General features: G+C 43.6%; 2 protein-coding genes across 3 annotated transcripts in view; one reads left to right on the forward strand and one right to left on the reverse strand.

The window, feature by feature from the left end:
* The window catches only part of agps (alkylglycerone phosphate synthase), a 39,647-nt gene extending 34,080 nt beyond the window's left edge, over positions 1 to 5,567 (forward strand). For both annotated transcript variants that reach the window (XR_016494752.1, XM_036974477.2), the window contains exon 20: positions 3,370 to 5,567. Coding sequence is in view for 1 of the 2 variants with exons in the window: in XM_036974477.2 (XP_036830372.1) it covers positions 3,370 to 3,491 (122 nt within the window). In the remaining variant the exon portion in view is untranslated. The remainder of the gene's footprint in view (positions 1 to 3,369) is intronic.
* Positions 5,568 to 6,895: 1,328 nt separating this feature from the next.
* The window catches only part of pde11a (phosphodiesterase 11a), a 56,712-nt gene continuing 46,336 nt past the window's right edge, over positions 6,896 to 17,271 (reverse strand). Inside the window, exons 19-20 of the mRNA XM_021597227.3 lie at positions 13,645 to 13,728; positions 6,896 to 9,413 (exon numbers count right to left, since the gene is read on the reverse strand). Coding sequence (XP_021452902.1) covers positions 9,189 to 9,413; positions 13,645 to 13,728 — 309 coding nt within the window. The 3' untranslated portion in view covers positions 6,896 to 9,188. The remainder of the gene's footprint in view (positions 9,414 to 13,644; positions 13,729 to 17,271) is intronic.

Here is a 17,271-nt window from a genome sequence, read left to right on the forward strand (position 1 = left end):
GTCCCATTAGGGTAGTCAGACAGGCTCTGTCGGTATGCTGCTCTACGTAAGAAAACAGGCACAGAACAGTCTTTTGAAAGCCTCTGTTTTGGCTAGGAGGAGACCTTTCATTGCTTCCTTGGGGCGTCCAAACTTCCCCACAGTGCAGACAGTCTGCTGTGGCTCTTTTGTTCAACACGGGCCAAATGAAACGTGAGCAGGGGAGCGAGGGGGGAAAACGGCTCTGTTGGTACCCTATCAGGGCTAACCCAAATGGCTACCTTACCTTATCTATATTGCCATCCGCCTGGCCGGTTTCATACATCACTTTAGGCTATTCATCACGCCTGTCAGAAACAGCATGCAGTGAATCAGCTGTGATATTAAATCGCAATTTCTCTCGAAGGCGGGGAAGGTTAAAAATTAGAAGATTGCTAATACTGGAAGGCAATAGGCCAGGGTAAATGATGCCGGTGTTATCGCCCGGTATTTACTGACCTCCAATCGGTGGGCCAGCCGGCCACCCGGGGCTGAGCAGGGGGGTGTGGGGCCAGGGGGGAGAGGGGATATTGATGCAGCTTCTCGGTGCGAGGCCCCACTCTGTAATTGTGATTAATAACAGCTGGGTCTGCTATCTGAGCGAGGACAGGCCGGTTTGTCTGCCCACAATCACCGCGTGACAAATGGAGCTAGTTTCACTGGGTTTTGTGTATCAAACAAAACAGATGTAGTCTGGGAGGACGAGGTGGGAGGCCACCGCAGGAAATATACATTTTTCTAACCTGTGTTTACACCAGGTCAGGCTGCCCAGGGTGTGTGTGTGCGCGCGCGTGTGTGTAGTGGCTCTGGGTGAGTGGAGTGTTTTGTGTGTGTGTGTGTGTGTGTGTGTAACCCTCTATCTCCAGTTCTCCACTATCCATCCCTGCAGCATAATACACTCTTGCTACAACACAACTACATTGTCGTCACATACCATCCATTCATGACAATATCTTCTATTGTTTTGATGTTCTACCCCCAATGTTTAGCTCTAAGGTGGTCACTGTTGTGTCAGAGTAGAATGTAAAAGGACACGACATGTTTTAGCAGGAGCAGAGCTGTTGGCACACCAGTCAGGTTGAGAGTCATCCGTCAGTGTAAACTTAGAAACAGTCCTGGTTCTTCAGACACTCACCCCACTGGACTTGTCCCTGTTCATTTCAGAGAGACACAGGCCCACTATACTACCCTCACTTTCATGTCCTGGTCTCCAGTTGTTTAAACAGGCCAGTGCACACAGAGAGACTGTGTGGCAAGGCTCTCAGCTCAGTCCTATACTCCACATGGGGGGTGTTCCAGAAGAGCAGGGAGGCAGCTCCTCCTGACTGTGTGACTCTATAGAGTGTTGGCCTAAATGCCGTCGGTCAACTGCACTGCTACTACACAGGTCACCGAGAAGCGCAGCTGGAAACCAAGAAAAATGAGTTGAATTAGCTTATTTTCCGTTCATTAGCCATAGCTCTCGTTGTTGGGCCGTCTCCCAGAGGTACACAGAAATATCTGCTGTTTCTAGACCTCGGTGTTTCTCTTTCTCATTCATTTCCAAAATAAGTGCCTGCCTGCCTGCTCCTCTTTGCATGTCTCAGCTGTATGGCCAAACCCAGGGTAGATTGATTGCAATAGCAGGCGAAAAGGAGGGAAAATGACAAGATAGATGTGTAAATTATCACTGTGATGGAGGCAATGATGCAGTCCCGGCACCTTCTGTTTTCTCTCCTTCCTGAGTGGAGGGAGGGATGGAGGTGGGACGAGGGAGGGGAGAAGGAGGGAGGAGGAGGAGAGCAGGCCACTTTGTTAGTTATTGGGTAGCAGCGGATTGGGTGACTGACTGGTCCCACTGTCACCATCTGGGTGTGCGTGGCGTGGCCCCCCTGTTTGTCCTGACTTGTCAGGAGACGGCCCTCTGTGGCCCCATGGCTGATTTCCATCTGTATCCCCTGGCTGCTCCGCCTCGGCGTCGCTGATAGCATGGTGCCCTCCCATCTCCCCAAGCCTCCCCCATGCTCCAAGTCTCAGTCACCCCCCCCACCCCCACCCCCTTTCTCTCAACTCCCCCCATTTAACATGTGAGGCTGGGCTGGCTCTCTTCAATGCCAGCGACATAGAGACAGGGTGAGGCAGATCAGTTACGGGGGAAGGGATGGTATGTGAGCGCCCCTTTTCTATCTTGCTCTGTTAAATTTGTTGCCGTACTCTTATCTAATCTCTGATGGTTATATCTGCACATTACCTGCAAGAGCTTGAGCTCCCAACGCATGTACTCATTTCAATGGCACCTGTTGAAGATCACTCCATTCTCAGGGCTGTTTTTAGACTAGTGGAAAGAAGATAGCTGTGTGTGCTTTTCCAAGAAAGTGCGACCTTACGCTTGATGTTTACCCAGAACAAACAGACTGCCTGGTTTCCCCTCTTCAAAGACACAATGTCGCTTTCAGATTGACTCTGATCTCAGCACAGGTTCCTCAACTTTCTCTGTTTGTTATTTACTTTCTAAATGAATTGTGTGTAATCAGACAACAGGAGTGAGGTTGCTGTGACCTGTTGTGGAACATGTGGGAGGGGTTTGTCATTCTAAAACTGATAGTGGATTGAACGCTTCTGTAGCAGTTTCAATGTGGTGCCAGTCCCATGAATGCTCCTGGTTTCCAGCCATGCTCTGGTGTTGACTGTGTGCCAGGGACCAGTGAGAACCTGTCCCTCTCCCAGAGGCTCCAGGCTCCCTGCTGCGGTCCTGGCAGGACTGGGGGGACTCTGGAGTGTGTCTGTCTGTCTGTCTGGCCAGCTGGCAGAGCGCTGGTCTGGGCTCTCTCCAGCTCCTCAACAGGAGCCTCCTCACAGTGGGCCTGCGGCCAGAGCCATGACAGAGGACCATTGTGTCCCCATGCCACCGGCACAGTCAGTGGCCAGGGTCAGAAGGATGGCGGTGTGAGCGGGTGAGCGTGGCACGCTGGGACTTTAGGGCTGTGCTGGTCAGCCTGAGGAGAACACGCACCCCACACACCGTGGTGGGGGGGGATGATAAGGTAGTGGAAGCCTGCTCAGGGAATGCGGGAGGGAGAGGCAGAGCGGGGCGTGCATGCGGCGGCCAGCCGGCACCTCCTCGGGGAACACACAGGGCCTAATGAGTTTGATAGGCTGCTGGGCTCCATAAATCATGCCATGCAAAACATTTCTCCTCTCTGAATAAAAGCATTTATCACCTTCTGTTTATTCACTCACTCTCACAAGATTGATTGGCTCCCAAGCAGCCTGCTGCGCAATCAGGCGTGCTGATTTCTCCTTTCTTTTGTGTTTATTTTTTTCTTCTCTCTCTCCCTCTCTCGCTCTCTCTCTCTCTCTCTCTCTCTCCAGTTGGGAAACTTCGGAAGGAGTGGATGAAGGAGAGCATCTCCAGCTTGGGTGTCGGGATGCTCCAGTCCGTCAAGGATTATGTGGACCCAGATAACATTTTCGGCAACCGAAACCTCCTCTAATTTACTCCTTGCTTTGTTTTCCACCTTTTTATCTTCACACCTTTTCTCACAGCCTCTCGTGCAACTGGCTTTAACAGTTACTAAAATGTGAAATTGACACGAAAAGAAATATAAACGTCCCCCCCCCGCCTCCTTCTGTATGACTTGAGTTGCGCTGTCATCGTCAGACGTGGTTCCATTCCTAGGGTGCGTGTCTGTCTGGTTCTTGAGGAAAGCAATAAGCCGGTCACCTTTCACTTTCCTCGCGCTACATTCTGTTGCAGGCGGGTAACAATAATCGTCTACGATTCATTTTTGACGATCATTGTTTCAAAAGGCCTCGGCCCTTTCCAGAGTGTATCATACTAACTACAGTACGGTGATTGTGTACTGTTGCTCGTTTCAGTCACGTGTACAGCACGCTATAGGAATGGCCTTTCAATACCGTGCATGATGCGAGCTAACTTTTGTGATCCCATGTTTCCCATTTATTAATTCATGAATTGTTTCCTACGACTGATGCCATCTTCACTAACTTAATTAGTATTTGTACACGTTGTTTATTCACCTGTGTTTGGCACTACTTTAGCGGTAAGTCTGAGATGAACGCACTCTCTAAATCCCTGTGCCTTTCTGAAGACGTCTCCCTTTCCTCCTCATATACTCCAGGTGCAAAGGTTACCGACTGGAAGCTTGACTGGTTTGTCTTTTTTTTTTTTTTTATGGCATCCTGTTTCTTCCCTAATAATGACCATGCCCTTCATTCGAGATTTCTCTGTTTCCAATTGGTCTTTGTTTCTCAACTCAAGCCCTCATGCCTTTTTAGTTATGACTTAGAACGATGAATTATTGCCACAAGAGCTGTGTATTTTGTTTGGATCTAAACATGTACCTACCTAGGAGTACTTACATTATGCTTGAGTGGTGCCTACTGAAAATTGACCTCAGGGTTCAAACGTCCCGACCCTAAAACCTTAGCTATTACGTTAAACTGTCATATTGAAGAAACTATGACGAGGTTAGATGACGCATCTATCAACTCATATTATTATTGTTTTTGTATTTTCTGAACTAGATTTTAACCTTGCATGGTCTTTGCTTGTCATATAGAGTTCAGTTTGTGGACAAAGCCAATATACTTGGATCGTACATGCTTTAGTGTGTACTTTAGTGTTAACAGGTTACAGACAACTGAATCCCAATGCCCATGTTTGTACCAAAGACTTTTCACACAACCCTTTCACCATGCAAACATACTGGATGTATATGTTTGTACATGTTGTATAGTTAAATACATTTAGTATTACATTAACATTTATATATCCTGATACTTTTTTTATTATTCATATATGCAAGTACCCAGAAACCATCTCTAGAAATATCCAAAAATGTATAACTGGTACTGTAAGTATTACATGTACAGTACTTATTCCCGTTCATATCAGACAAAACTTCATTAAAATGTAATTACAATTGTCACTACTTCAAAATAAGTTGCTTGTATTTGGATGTACACACAAATACATCAGAATTCATCGCTAGTCTGCTGAGTGTCCCAGTATTATGGTTTTGTTTGAAAGGATACATTTGAGTCAAACAAAGTTGTACCTTTGTCACTTAACGATGATTGTGTAGCTAAGTTTGGCCTCTCTTTTGGAGGCATGTGTTGATGTTGTGGCCAATCCTGATCTCGCAGACATGGAATCTACTGTGCGCGGTGCTAGAGAAAGATACATGAAATGTTGTTGCGACCATTTTCCTGTCACTACTACTGTATGACTTTGTTCCTCCTGTTCCCAAGCTAGCCTCACAGCTTTCCCACGGTGCATTGTGTCACCCCATGCCACCTTCCTGCCCAAGTTTCTCATCTCCAGCTCCAATAAACATTTTGCCTCAATGAAACGTCAATGAAGGAAATGGTGGGGGCCCAGACAGTATTTTCTGATCAGTTTCATGCTTTTACGTCTTGTGATGGTATCGAAAGAGAACTTAACGAGAGCTTGAAATTTGAATGTTTGTTATTTTCCACTTGATAGTATTAACATTCAAGTACATTTTGTTAATGCTGTTTTGTGCAATAAATTTAAATAAAAACAAGCGGTTGTTGTAGATTGACACATCGGTTGAATGGAAATACTGTATCCAATTGACAGGAAATGTCACTGCTTGTCTCTCGCATACAGGTGATGTCAGAACACACATTCTCTCTTCCACACACACACACACACACACACACAGAGAGAGGGCTTGACGGTCAGCAGAGCAAAGGGCCCGGTCCTCATAAAGATACAGGCATTGTTTGGCCGCCCACTCGTCCTCTTAAGACACGCCAATTGACTCTACCTTCTTCAAGCTCAAGGTAATCCAGAACGGAGGAGTTGCTGTAACACACATCCTTTCTGTGCTTCCAGTCAAAGGTATCTCGAGCAGCTCCCCTGAGATTCATCCTCCCACTCACCCACCCACACACTGCTGCTGTTGCTGACGTCAACATGAGCACAGCACTTATCTGGGGAACAGCTATGTTCAGATATGTAGCAATCCCGATCTTCCAGAGAGAGATTCATCACAAAAGGATAATCCATGTTGATTTATATGCCACCACCATCGCCCTGATTTTACACTTGAGTGTACAAAACAGTAGGAACACCTTTCCAAGACAGACTGACCAGGTGAAACCAGGTCGAAGCTATGATCCCTCATTGATGTAACTTGTTTAATCCTCTTCAATCATTGTACTTGCCCATCAAGGGGAGGAGACTAGTTGAAGAAGGATTTTTAAGCCTTGAGACATGGATTGTGTATGTGTGCCATTCAGAGGGTGACTGAATAAGACAAAGATTTCAGTGCCTTTGAACAGGGTGTGGTAGTAAGTGCCTGGTGCACTGGTTTGAGTGTGTCAAAAACTGCAACACTGCTGGGTTTTTCACACTCAAGTTTCCCCTGTGTATCAATACTGGTCCACCACACAAAGGACATCCAGTCAACTTGACCAACTGTGGGAAGCATTGGAGTCAACATGGGAAAACACCTTGTGGAGTCCATGTCCAGCTGAATTGAGGCTGTCCTGAGGGCAAACGGGGTGCAACTCATTTGGAAGGTGTTACTAATACACACTTTGGAATGTATACCAGCAGATATGAATATTTCTCCGTTATTTCTACAGTAGGTCTTGTGCAGACACATTTCCAACTTAGTCCTGATTTGAATCACTGCTCAGCAGGTAATCAGACACTCGATAAGGAGACAGTGCTGGAATTCTCCAATGCGACTGTTCAGATTGCATCCATCCTCTTTATTCCTATATACACATTTGTCCACATGGGGTCAGTATGGTAACAGGAAAAAATTGTGCATGTGTACTCTTCATTAGAGAATGGAATCCCTTACACAGCCTTGCAAAATAATGAAGGCACAGACAACTAGCAGCACATTTTTATTTCAACTTAACAAAAACATTGCACATTTTCCAGTAACATGCCTGTATAGGTCCATCAAGTTCACCTAGCTTAATGAGAAAAGAGTAGTAACCAATGATGTATATAAACCCTGAATTGCTATGCTATGTATTGGCCAATGAGAGGCTTGAAGCCGCTGGTCGGCCATATTGGCACTCCCCAGTGGGAGCAGTCCTCCATAGGAATGAATGGATTTCGACAGTATTTCAATGAAATGTTTCAAGGACAGTATTCCAATTCAAATGTTTCAAGGACAAAATTACATTTATTTGAATATTTGTTTTGAACTTAAAAATGATACTTTAAGGAACATGTTTTTATTTGTGTTATTTACTTAAAATGTGTATGTTTAGCTGACATAATATACTTTAAAAGTATGCATTAAGGTGTCTGTAATAGAATAAACTTGGCTAAATCAAAGGTAAACATTAATAAATGCATTTCCATACAATCCAAAATATTTTTTACAACGGTGAGGGAGTGCCAAGATGAAGGTGAGGTGGCTTCAAAACAGCGCCCCCTGTCAGTCTTCTAGTGTATATATAAACCATTGGTAGTAACAGAGGGAAAACATGAAGAAATACAATAAGCTGTTTCCAAATGCTAAAGAAGACAGTACCAAGTAAAAATTGGCCACATTTGAAACCAAATGTAATAAAAATATTACAGCAATGTTAATACTTCACCAAACATGATGCAATTGTATAATCCATGCAATTAAATTAAATAGTCATATGCATATTAATAATAATGTTCAAAATACGAGGTATTTGTTGGCTCAGGTTTTTGTTTGCTACATCCATAGCAGTTTGATTTCAATACTGTAGTCACACCTCATGCAATTCAATTTCCCACCGTCAATTTGTTTCAACTCAAATACAGTAGCACAAAGATCCATGCCACACGATGCGCACAGCTACATGTTTAAACTCCAATTAACAAAGCTACAACAATTCATACCCCGAATAAAACCTCAACATGGAACCTAATGCGGCTACGGCACGGACACGCTCTGTTCTAACGGGATCCAAACGTGTTAATAGTTTAGAACAATTGTACGTTTTGATTTGTTTTGGTGTGAATACCTAGTTGTGTTATGTACTGACATGGTATTCTGAGGTACACTAGTAAGGAATGAGCTGCCATTACACTATTTGTGTGACATTCCCGATGCACCTTTCCCTCAGCTGAAATAGCTTCAGCAGAATATATAGCCATTCTCTGTTGAATCAACCTGCAGCGGCCATCTAAAGGCCATAGACTAAAAACAAGCACGTCGTTGAAATTAGTAAACCAATGGGATGGGAGCCTAATTGTAAATGGGCAAATTATTCATAAAACGTGACATGATCAGAACAATTTTGCAAAGGCACATTGTCTATGTGTGTGATTGATCTCTTTCCCAATCATGTGCCTTATAAAACGACTCTTCTGGGTCAGTAATACTTCTAACGTAACTTACATGTATTAAATACTCTCTAACTGAGACAGGGGATCAAGACCAAACTCAGAATGGTCAAATAAAATCTCTCAAACTATAGAAGAATCTCAGTGTGTGAAGACGCCATGCATTTTTCATAAGGACTTTCAAACAAGGCACAAGGAGTGGAGTGGAGCGAACGATTTGCATTGCAAGCGTAGCCACAGGCCCTGCTGGTTCCCAACACCTTGACCCTCAACACTAGCTAACTTCATGACTCCAAATCAGCCAAGCATCCAAATCAACAACTGCACTTGCAAGTACCATCTCTTCAAATGTCATATGTACAAAATAAAATAAAAAAGAGTAACCACCCTCCCCAAGAACAATATTCTAGCAACAGATATCGAAAGCAACGTAAGGGATGGCATAATGACGGTACAGAAAAACAACAGTTAGGTCATCTCTACATACACTCCATGCACCTTGTAGTGAGGTTGCAGCTTTCTCCTACACCTGCCTTATCACTGTTTGCCATTCTGACACAGAGGTCTGAAGTTTCCTCACACTTGCAATGGTCAGAGGAATAACTAGCTGCGCTGCTCTGACTAACATGTCAGACACAGCTCTCTCTGTTTCCCACACAGGAAGTAGCTGTGGAAGGAGCAGGAAACACCTTGACCGTGGCGACAGTCTAAAGCCCATCTCTAGTGGCAAAAGCAAGCAGAGCGCAAGAAATCTCTGCACTGCACTGCACTGCACTGCCTATTCTGCAGGCTGCATTAAAGAGTAAAGAAGCTAAGAGGCAGAGGAAATATTGCCTGGAGAGGTCAGCAGGAGCTAGCTTGCCGGTTTGGGAGGGTCACCTGCACAGCAAGGTGTGTTGCAAGGTGTGTCGCCCAAAGAACAAGTTCTTGTTTCTGTGGTGTCACTGCTGCAATGGCTTGTGGGTTTGGACTCACTCTGGCTGCGTTGTCTCTCTTTGTTTAGCTCCCCCCACTTGGCCCTGTTAGCCTGGATCAAGTCAACCATTGGCTGGAGCTTGGGGTTTATTTTCACCAATGTCTGGAGAGAGGGAGAAGAGAGCGAGAGGGAGAAGAGAGCGAGGGGGAGAAGAGAGTGAGAAGGGAGAGAGAGAAGAGGCAGGGTGTTATAAAGTGAGATAAATGAAGACCATCTTTCACGTAGTACATTATTCATCATACAAAAAATATGCATCTGACTGCTAAGCTATCTGCCACCCTAATATGTACAATAGGCTACAGTAGAGCACATTGCCATGCAGTACAGTAGAGTACAGTAGGGTACAGTACAGTAACATACAGAACATTACACTGTACTCTACTTGTTACTAAAGGTAAATGTACTGTCCTCTACTGCAGTTGTTCCCAAACCTTTTATAGTCCCGTACCCCTTCAAACATTCAACCTACAGCTGCGTACCCCCTCTTGACATTGTCCGTAAGCTTGAGTACATTTTCACATAAAAAATCATACAATGATTGAAAGACTTGTGCGTTGTCCTTGTTATTAATGCAGACAGAGAAGAGCTCCAACTTCTTAATTATAGCCTCAATTCTGTCCCCCACATTGAATATAGTTGCGGAGAGTCCCTGTAATCCTTAGACCCAGATCATTCAGGTGAGAAAAATCATCACCCAGGTAGGCCAGTCGTGTGAGAAACTCTTCATCATGCAAGCGGTCAGACAAGGGAAAATTATGGTCAGTAAAGAAAATTTAAGCTTGTCTCGCAATTTAAAAAAAGTGTCAATACTTTACCTCTTGATAACCAGCTCACTTCTGTGTTGTAACAGCGTTACATGGTCGCTGCCAATATCATTGCATAATGCGGAAAATACATGAGAGTTCAGGGGGCTTGCTTTAACAAAGTTAACCATTCTCACCGTAGTGTCCAAAACGTCTTTCAAGCTGTCAGGCATTCCGAGAGGTATGGTATCTGTTGCTTTTATACATGTCTTACTACTCGAAAGTCGTCTTTATTCTCGCTCAAAAAAACTTTAGTGGCTTGTTTTTCAAATTGTCATGTTTTGTTTCTAAATGTCTGCGCAAGAGTGAAGGTTTCCCGTGAGAGAGTAACGGTTAATGTGATGGATGTTAATTATTTGACTAGGATACCTGTATTTGACATTGTGTTGTTATTTCGCTGAACACTAGATGGTTGAATTTTATTTTTGGCAGTGAAACGAGGCTACTCAGGAGAGAGAAAAACCTCACCCAAATGTATAGCCCCGTTGGAAAACATAAATGTAGTTTGAAAATGTGAAGAATTTTTATTTGGCGTACCCCCGACGGTATTACGCGTACCCCAGTTTGGAAATACATGCTCTACTGTACTGTGCTGTCAAAACTTGGACCATATCTCTTTCATTACTTGTTAGTTTTATTTCTTATTCTTATTTTTTATATTCATTTTTTAACCGCATTGTTGGTTAGGGGCTCGTTTTCGGCACATGTGACTAATAACATTTTATTTGATTTGATCTGAACCAATCATAGACGTCTTTTTTGGGGCCAAATCAAAAAAGGTCCGGAACAAATCTCAACCAATCATAGACGTCTATGTTTAGGCTGAATCAAGTCCGGTCTAGACCGGACATCTGTGGACAGACCAAATTTCAACATCTTTTCAACGTCCATAGATGTCAGCGTTGGACGGTACTCACTGGGTTAATATGAAGAAAAAATGACTTACTGGACTGTAATTAGTTACTAGTGTCATTCTTGCTGTGGAATTGTAAACGACAATTCAGTCACTGTGACACATTGCCTTTCATACAGCCTTTAATGAATTACCTCAGAGGCGTGGGGGGTTCTCTTCTCTTTACACTGCATTTAGGCTCCTTTAAATATTATCTAAATCACTTGGCTTCCCATTGCACACTAATTAACCCATGTTTCAAACACTTTCCACAACAGACACAAAACACAAAGCCGCCATTTAGGAAGAGATACTGTACACATCGCCACGACAACAGGGGATAATTTCATTTATGCTATCAATTCAATTCACATAACTTTTATATCCGGATAGGGAACTTTATATGTGGTGATGGGCTGGGGCATGCAAGACACATAGAGACATAGGACGCAATACACAGTATTAATATATATGAGTGGAATAACTCACAATGTTATAAAACGCTACAAGAATTGTCTATGAGTATGTGCTCAGTATCTCATCATCCCCGCCAGTGTGCAGTTATGGCTGGCCCGTGGCGCCTCTCCATACATGTTTTATGAGTCAAATCAGTACAATCTCATGCCAGAAAATGATCTACGGAACTGCCTGTTGCCTGAAACTGTCAAACCTGTTACAACCGCTAGGGGGGATTTGAAAAGCATGTGTGTTCAGAGGGTGCACTCACAAACTCACACAACAATTGCGGTGGTACACTGAAGTTATATTTTCTAATTGGGTGCAGTTCAGCAGTCAAGACTACATTTACATGATCAAAAGATTCCGCATGGCCTCTCATTCATATGCTATGCATAATCATTTCCAGAGACGGCTTTTAGTTTGCACTTCAAACTAGAACCTAGTGACCGTATGTCCACAACATTCCATAGTGAACATGAAATATTCCAAATGGTGTGTTTCCACTGCGAATTTTGGAGAGCTCCAGACACATTGATTCATACAGTTTTACCATTACCAGAACCACTAGGGTACGTCCCAAATGGTACCTTATTCCCTATATAGTGCACCATTTTTTTTTTTTACCAAAGTCATATGGAATAGGATGCCATTTGGGACTCGACCGTACACTACACAGGACCAGCTCCCTTCTAGTCGCCATGGCAGGTTGTTGTTAGAGCACTCAGTCTCCACATCCACAGATGGTGAGTGTTCAGTAAAGACTGACTCCTGTCAGGGAGTTGACATTGCACCCTGTGTGTGGTGCTGCAATAGCGTCACGTTCCTTGGATGGACAAACCCACTCTGTGATCAATTTAATCTCTCTGAGTTTGACTAGTACAGCTGGAGAATAGAGGAGGATTTCCAACTAGGATCCTGCCAATGTCTCTCTTCTCTTTCCTCCTTCATTCTAAAAACCCCTCTATCTTGTTCCAGCATCAGTATTCCAGTGCAGTAGACGAAACGAGTGGGGATAAAGACGGAGCGCCATGGTTATCTGGTAGGCTTTGAAGATGGGAGGTTACATAACGCGGGATTAATATGCCACACAGTAGCACGAGGAGAAGGAGATCAGTGAGATGCTCTTCCTCCCACAGACACAAACCCCTGGCGCCTCTGAACTTCCTCCTGCTCCCCTCTCTCTCTCTCTCCTCTAATTGGTGGCGGTATGGTCGTGAGCTGTATATCTGCATTCTCTAAACATGAGCATTTGCAGGCCACTGTGTGAGTCTGCATCTAAAGACACACAGAAAGCAAATCCCTTTGTTCTAATAATGTAGAGTTTTCAAAGCAGTAGGGGGAAAAAATGGAAGTCTACCATCACTTTGAACACAAGTTGCTCCTGAATTAAACGTTTGAAAGCATATTTGTCCCAATATTACAATATAGTAGGCCTACGTTTGCCAATCAAAATATATGTGAAAACATATTTACATTTTTATTTTTTTTGGCAGAGTTGATCTGGCAAAAATCATGTCTGTAACTGTCTGCATACTGTATGGCATTCCCTGTATTTCTCACTTGTTTGCTTTGTGCTCTTGGCCTCTAACTCTCCTTGTCTTTATCAGTGGCCTTGATCTTCCCTGGAAGTCAGTCATCCAGTCTTCCTCGGTCTCCCACACACACTCACTGCCGCAGACGTCATGACCTGGCTCATCCGCACCCACGCACGCATGCACACAATGAGAGCACAGAGCTGACTCTCCCTATTCATTCCCTCTTTCAGTGCTGTGCAGTTGAGGCACACTATACCTGCATTAAAGGGAGTTAAGCATGTAATATACTGTATCATCATCACTAACGTCAATGCTTCCCTCATTCATTTGTTTGCTTGGCATTCTCAAGATCCGGAAACGAGGTCTCATTCTAGTGCAGTATTCTCAAATAGATAGTACACGTCCTTGGAGTTATTTCAGAGATTTCAAAAAAATACCTTATTTTTCTAAGAGGTGTCTCTAAAAGGAAAGAATGTTTACTGCAGTGACATTTCCACTGCTGGCGTCATTAGGGACAATGGCAGGCGAAGGACGGCCTCCTCTGTAGAGGGGGCTATTCGGCTAGTGGTGCTTGGTGGTAGTGAGAGCAGTAGATTGAGTCCCTTAGGGTTTGGGGAGGCTGTGGTGGCATTGCGGAGGATTACCTCATAAAGCGGAGTACAGATCCCATCGATCCACTCCAGCTGCAGCCCCGGCAACTCGTCCTTCCGGTTTCGATCAAAAATGGCCTGGAACACAAACACACGCTTAAGCCTCATGATTCCTTCACTGTTTGTTCCACTTCCTTCCTACAGACACACTAGCCCTGGATCATGATTCTCAGTTCCATTACATTACACATAAGAGCCCAGATACTCGGTCTGAACATTAACACACACCGCCTGCAGTACGCTTTTAAAGCACAAGGACTTTATCTTTCATATCAGCAAGAAATCATTTCCAAAAAAGAAAAGGTGAAATTGATGCACCTTTATAGGGTTAGTGTTTCCAAACGGTCATATCTTCATGTTACAGCAAGTGTTTCCGGAAGAGAGATAGAAGATCGAGGGACCACCTGTGCTAACTAGCTATCTAGCATGCTCCGGTAAATGTATATTTTGCATTTGTGAATTTATTTTTAATGTGATATAAAAGTAAAGAGTTTCTAGAACCGCATTGCAATTGAGAATCGATTCACGTTTAGACTTAGTTCTTGTCTGTTTAGGCTGCCAGAGCCAGTCTACCTCTTACAATAACATATATGGCTCTATTTCTGGCGTTAAGGCGGCGCTCGTGTCAAACGCACATTAGTTTGCAATTTTGTCATTTAAAAACTGTCACACTGGCATTTTCCAGCCCTAACGCCAGGTTCGGCAATTTATCTGTCTAACATCAGCATGCTTGCTCTCAGATGGGAGGGGTGGATATATTTAAGGTGTGTCCTTAAACACACACCTTAAAGTGCTAATTTCAGGCAGCGCTGGTCAGGATGTTTAAGACCAACCAAAAGCTGGTTTTAGCGGTAACACAGTTGGTTATGGCATGAACTTTGACAGCGGAAATGCAGCTTATCCAGCAGTGACAAACACAGCCCATCTGCACATGGGACAAGATGTGCTTTTAGTGCCTGGATACTGTATATTTTATTAAAAACCAAGCATACCCTCCCCTCCTCTTAATGAGAGGGGGACGGTATGCTGGGGGGCTCCCGAGTGGCTCAGTGGTCTAAGATACTGCATCTCAATGCAAGAGGTGTCACTGCAGTATTAACTTTTTCTGTCCTTTCCCAAAAGCATTATTTGGCTTTCTGCCCGTTCCCAAAAGCATTATTTGGCTTTCTGCCCGTTCCCAAAAGCATTATTTGGCTTTCTGTCCTTTCCCAAAAGCATTATTTGGCTTTCTGCCCGTTCCCAAAAGCATTATTTGGCTTTCTGTCCTTTCCCAAAAGCATTATTTGGCTTTCTGTCCTTTCCCAAAAGCATTATTTGGCTTTCTGTCCTTTCCCAAAAGCATTATTTGGCTTTCTGCCCGTTCCCAAAAGCATTATTTGGCTTTCTGTCCTTTCCCAAAAGCATTATTTGGCTTTCTGCCCATTCCCAAAAGCATTATTTGGCTTTCTGCCCATTCCCAAAAGCATTATTTGGCTTTCTGCCCGTTCCCAAAAGCATTATTTGGCTTTCTGTCCTTTCCCAAAAGCATTATTTGGCTTTCTGTCCTTTCCCAAAAGCATTATTTGGCTTTCTGCCCGTCCCCAAAAGCATTATTTGGCGATTGGCTGTGTTGGCTATTTAACATGTGTACAATTAAGCCCTACATTTTAGGCTTATGCACTAAAATACTAGCACACAGCTCGGACACCTGTGGTTCGAATCCAGGCTGTATCACATCCGGCCGTGATTGGGAGTCCCATTGGGCGGTGCACAATAGGCCCAGCGTCGTCCGGGTTTGACCGGGGTAGGCCGTCATTGTAAACAAGAATTTGTTCTTAACTGACTTGATTAGTTTAAATTAAGGTTAAATAAAAAAAAATTGCGAAGGCTGTTTTCTTTTTGTCCTGCCCAATTTAATCAAGTAGGCTAGTCTAGACTGTTGATATAGTGTTTGGCTCGTGAGACCGCTTGGAAATAAATCTTAATCGCCAAAGTTTTATTAAAATATGAAGTTTGTAAGGAGTAAAACAGTGAGCTGACATTCCCTTTTTATCTATGTATTGTAGGCAGACCTACATTATTTTAGCCATGCTTTGGACGTGTGTAAAACCCCCTCCGTGATGTAGGCTACATGTGTCCATGCCCATCACGAAACGAGAGATGAAACCCTCTGTGAATACCAGTGACCCTCCTATTTAGAAGTTATTTTCCTGTAACAATTGTTTGTTTTCCGTTTCCTACTTTTTAAACCCAAGCCCTCCGTAGGCTACCCTTACCCTAGGCCTACTACAACGAAGGCTGGTTCAACAGTAATGCGTTGTGCCTTTTTTTATGCTAGCGATTTTAGAATGTATTTATTGTTGTTGAAAAAAAACCCGACAGATTGCTTGTTTTTCATAGAATTGTATTAAAACCAAATTTATTACAAAGAATCACTGTCCTGGTTTTATGGTGAGAATGTCCATGGCACGCAACTTCTGGAGAAGTGTGAACGCGATCTGTAAGATGGTTCCAATATGTCTATAAAACATTCTATTTGGGAGCAGTACAACGGTGAGTGGACATTCTCCCTGTCTCTTTATATTGGATCTTTGTCCGGCCATTATGAAAAGTTTAGATGTGTGTAAAACCCTCTACAGTCTGTGTTGTTTTAATATTATTTGGGCATGGGAACCAATTATGGAGCCTGGACGTGTACTTAGATACATCATATTTAAAACAAGTTGTTTTGTTTTGTTAAGAATTTGATTCAAATCTCTTTTTTTAGGCCTTATGAATAATGAATTTAATCTTACTTATTGAAAATCTTTGGCATGTCCATTCTCAGCCATAATGTAATTCACAGCAGGCCTAGCCTCTATATCAGTATATTTCTACATTGAAAGCTATGCAATTTCTTAGAACAATGTGGACTCCAAACAGGTTCAAGTTAACATATTTAGAATAGATGGGATAGGTCTACATTGGAATTGGATTTGATTCCAAGGCAATACATAAAAGACTGTAAATATACACAACTTGAAGCAACAACTTATTTAGCCATGGAGCACATCCTGATTGGCCAGTGAGGGGCCAAGCCTCGACACACCCACAACTTGTTCATTCATCAAAACCCAGCCCTTTCGCGCCAACGCCAGCATCTGCGCCAATAATTTTGGTTGTGAAAACGGCAAAATAAGAGCATGAGAAAAAGGGGGAGTGGCTCCTAGTCCTAGAACATGAATGTACACTTCAGTACTGCAATAGAACTGTTGTAGAACTGAATGCATAAAATGCACCCTTTACCATTATGCCAAACAAGTTCATTCCAGTTCCTATTTTCCATTCTGCCTCAGTCTCCTCTCTTGCTGCATGAAACTTCTGAGGCCCCAGAGAGAGAGAGAGAGAGAGAGAGAGAGAGAGAGAGAGAGAGAGAGAGAGAGAGAGAGAGAGAGACACACATAGAGAGAGACACACATAGAGAGAGACACAGAGAGCGAGAGAGAGAGAGAGAGAGAGAGAGGACAGAGAGAGACACAGAGAGAGAGAGACAGAGACAGAAAGAGAGAGAGAGAGAGAGAGGCTGCGCTTCACAGATAGTTACTGGGCTACGCTAGAATATTGAGTTGAATATTTAATTCACAACGCCCACACACACGCTCA

This window comes from Oncorhynchus mykiss, chromosome 3 (genome assembly GCF_057628025.1).
Source record: "Oncorhynchus mykiss isolate SJ-2025 chromosome 3, ASM5762802v1, whole genome shotgun sequence".
NCBI lineage: Eukaryota > Metazoa > Chordata > Actinopteri > Salmoniformes > Salmonidae > Oncorhynchus > Oncorhynchus mykiss.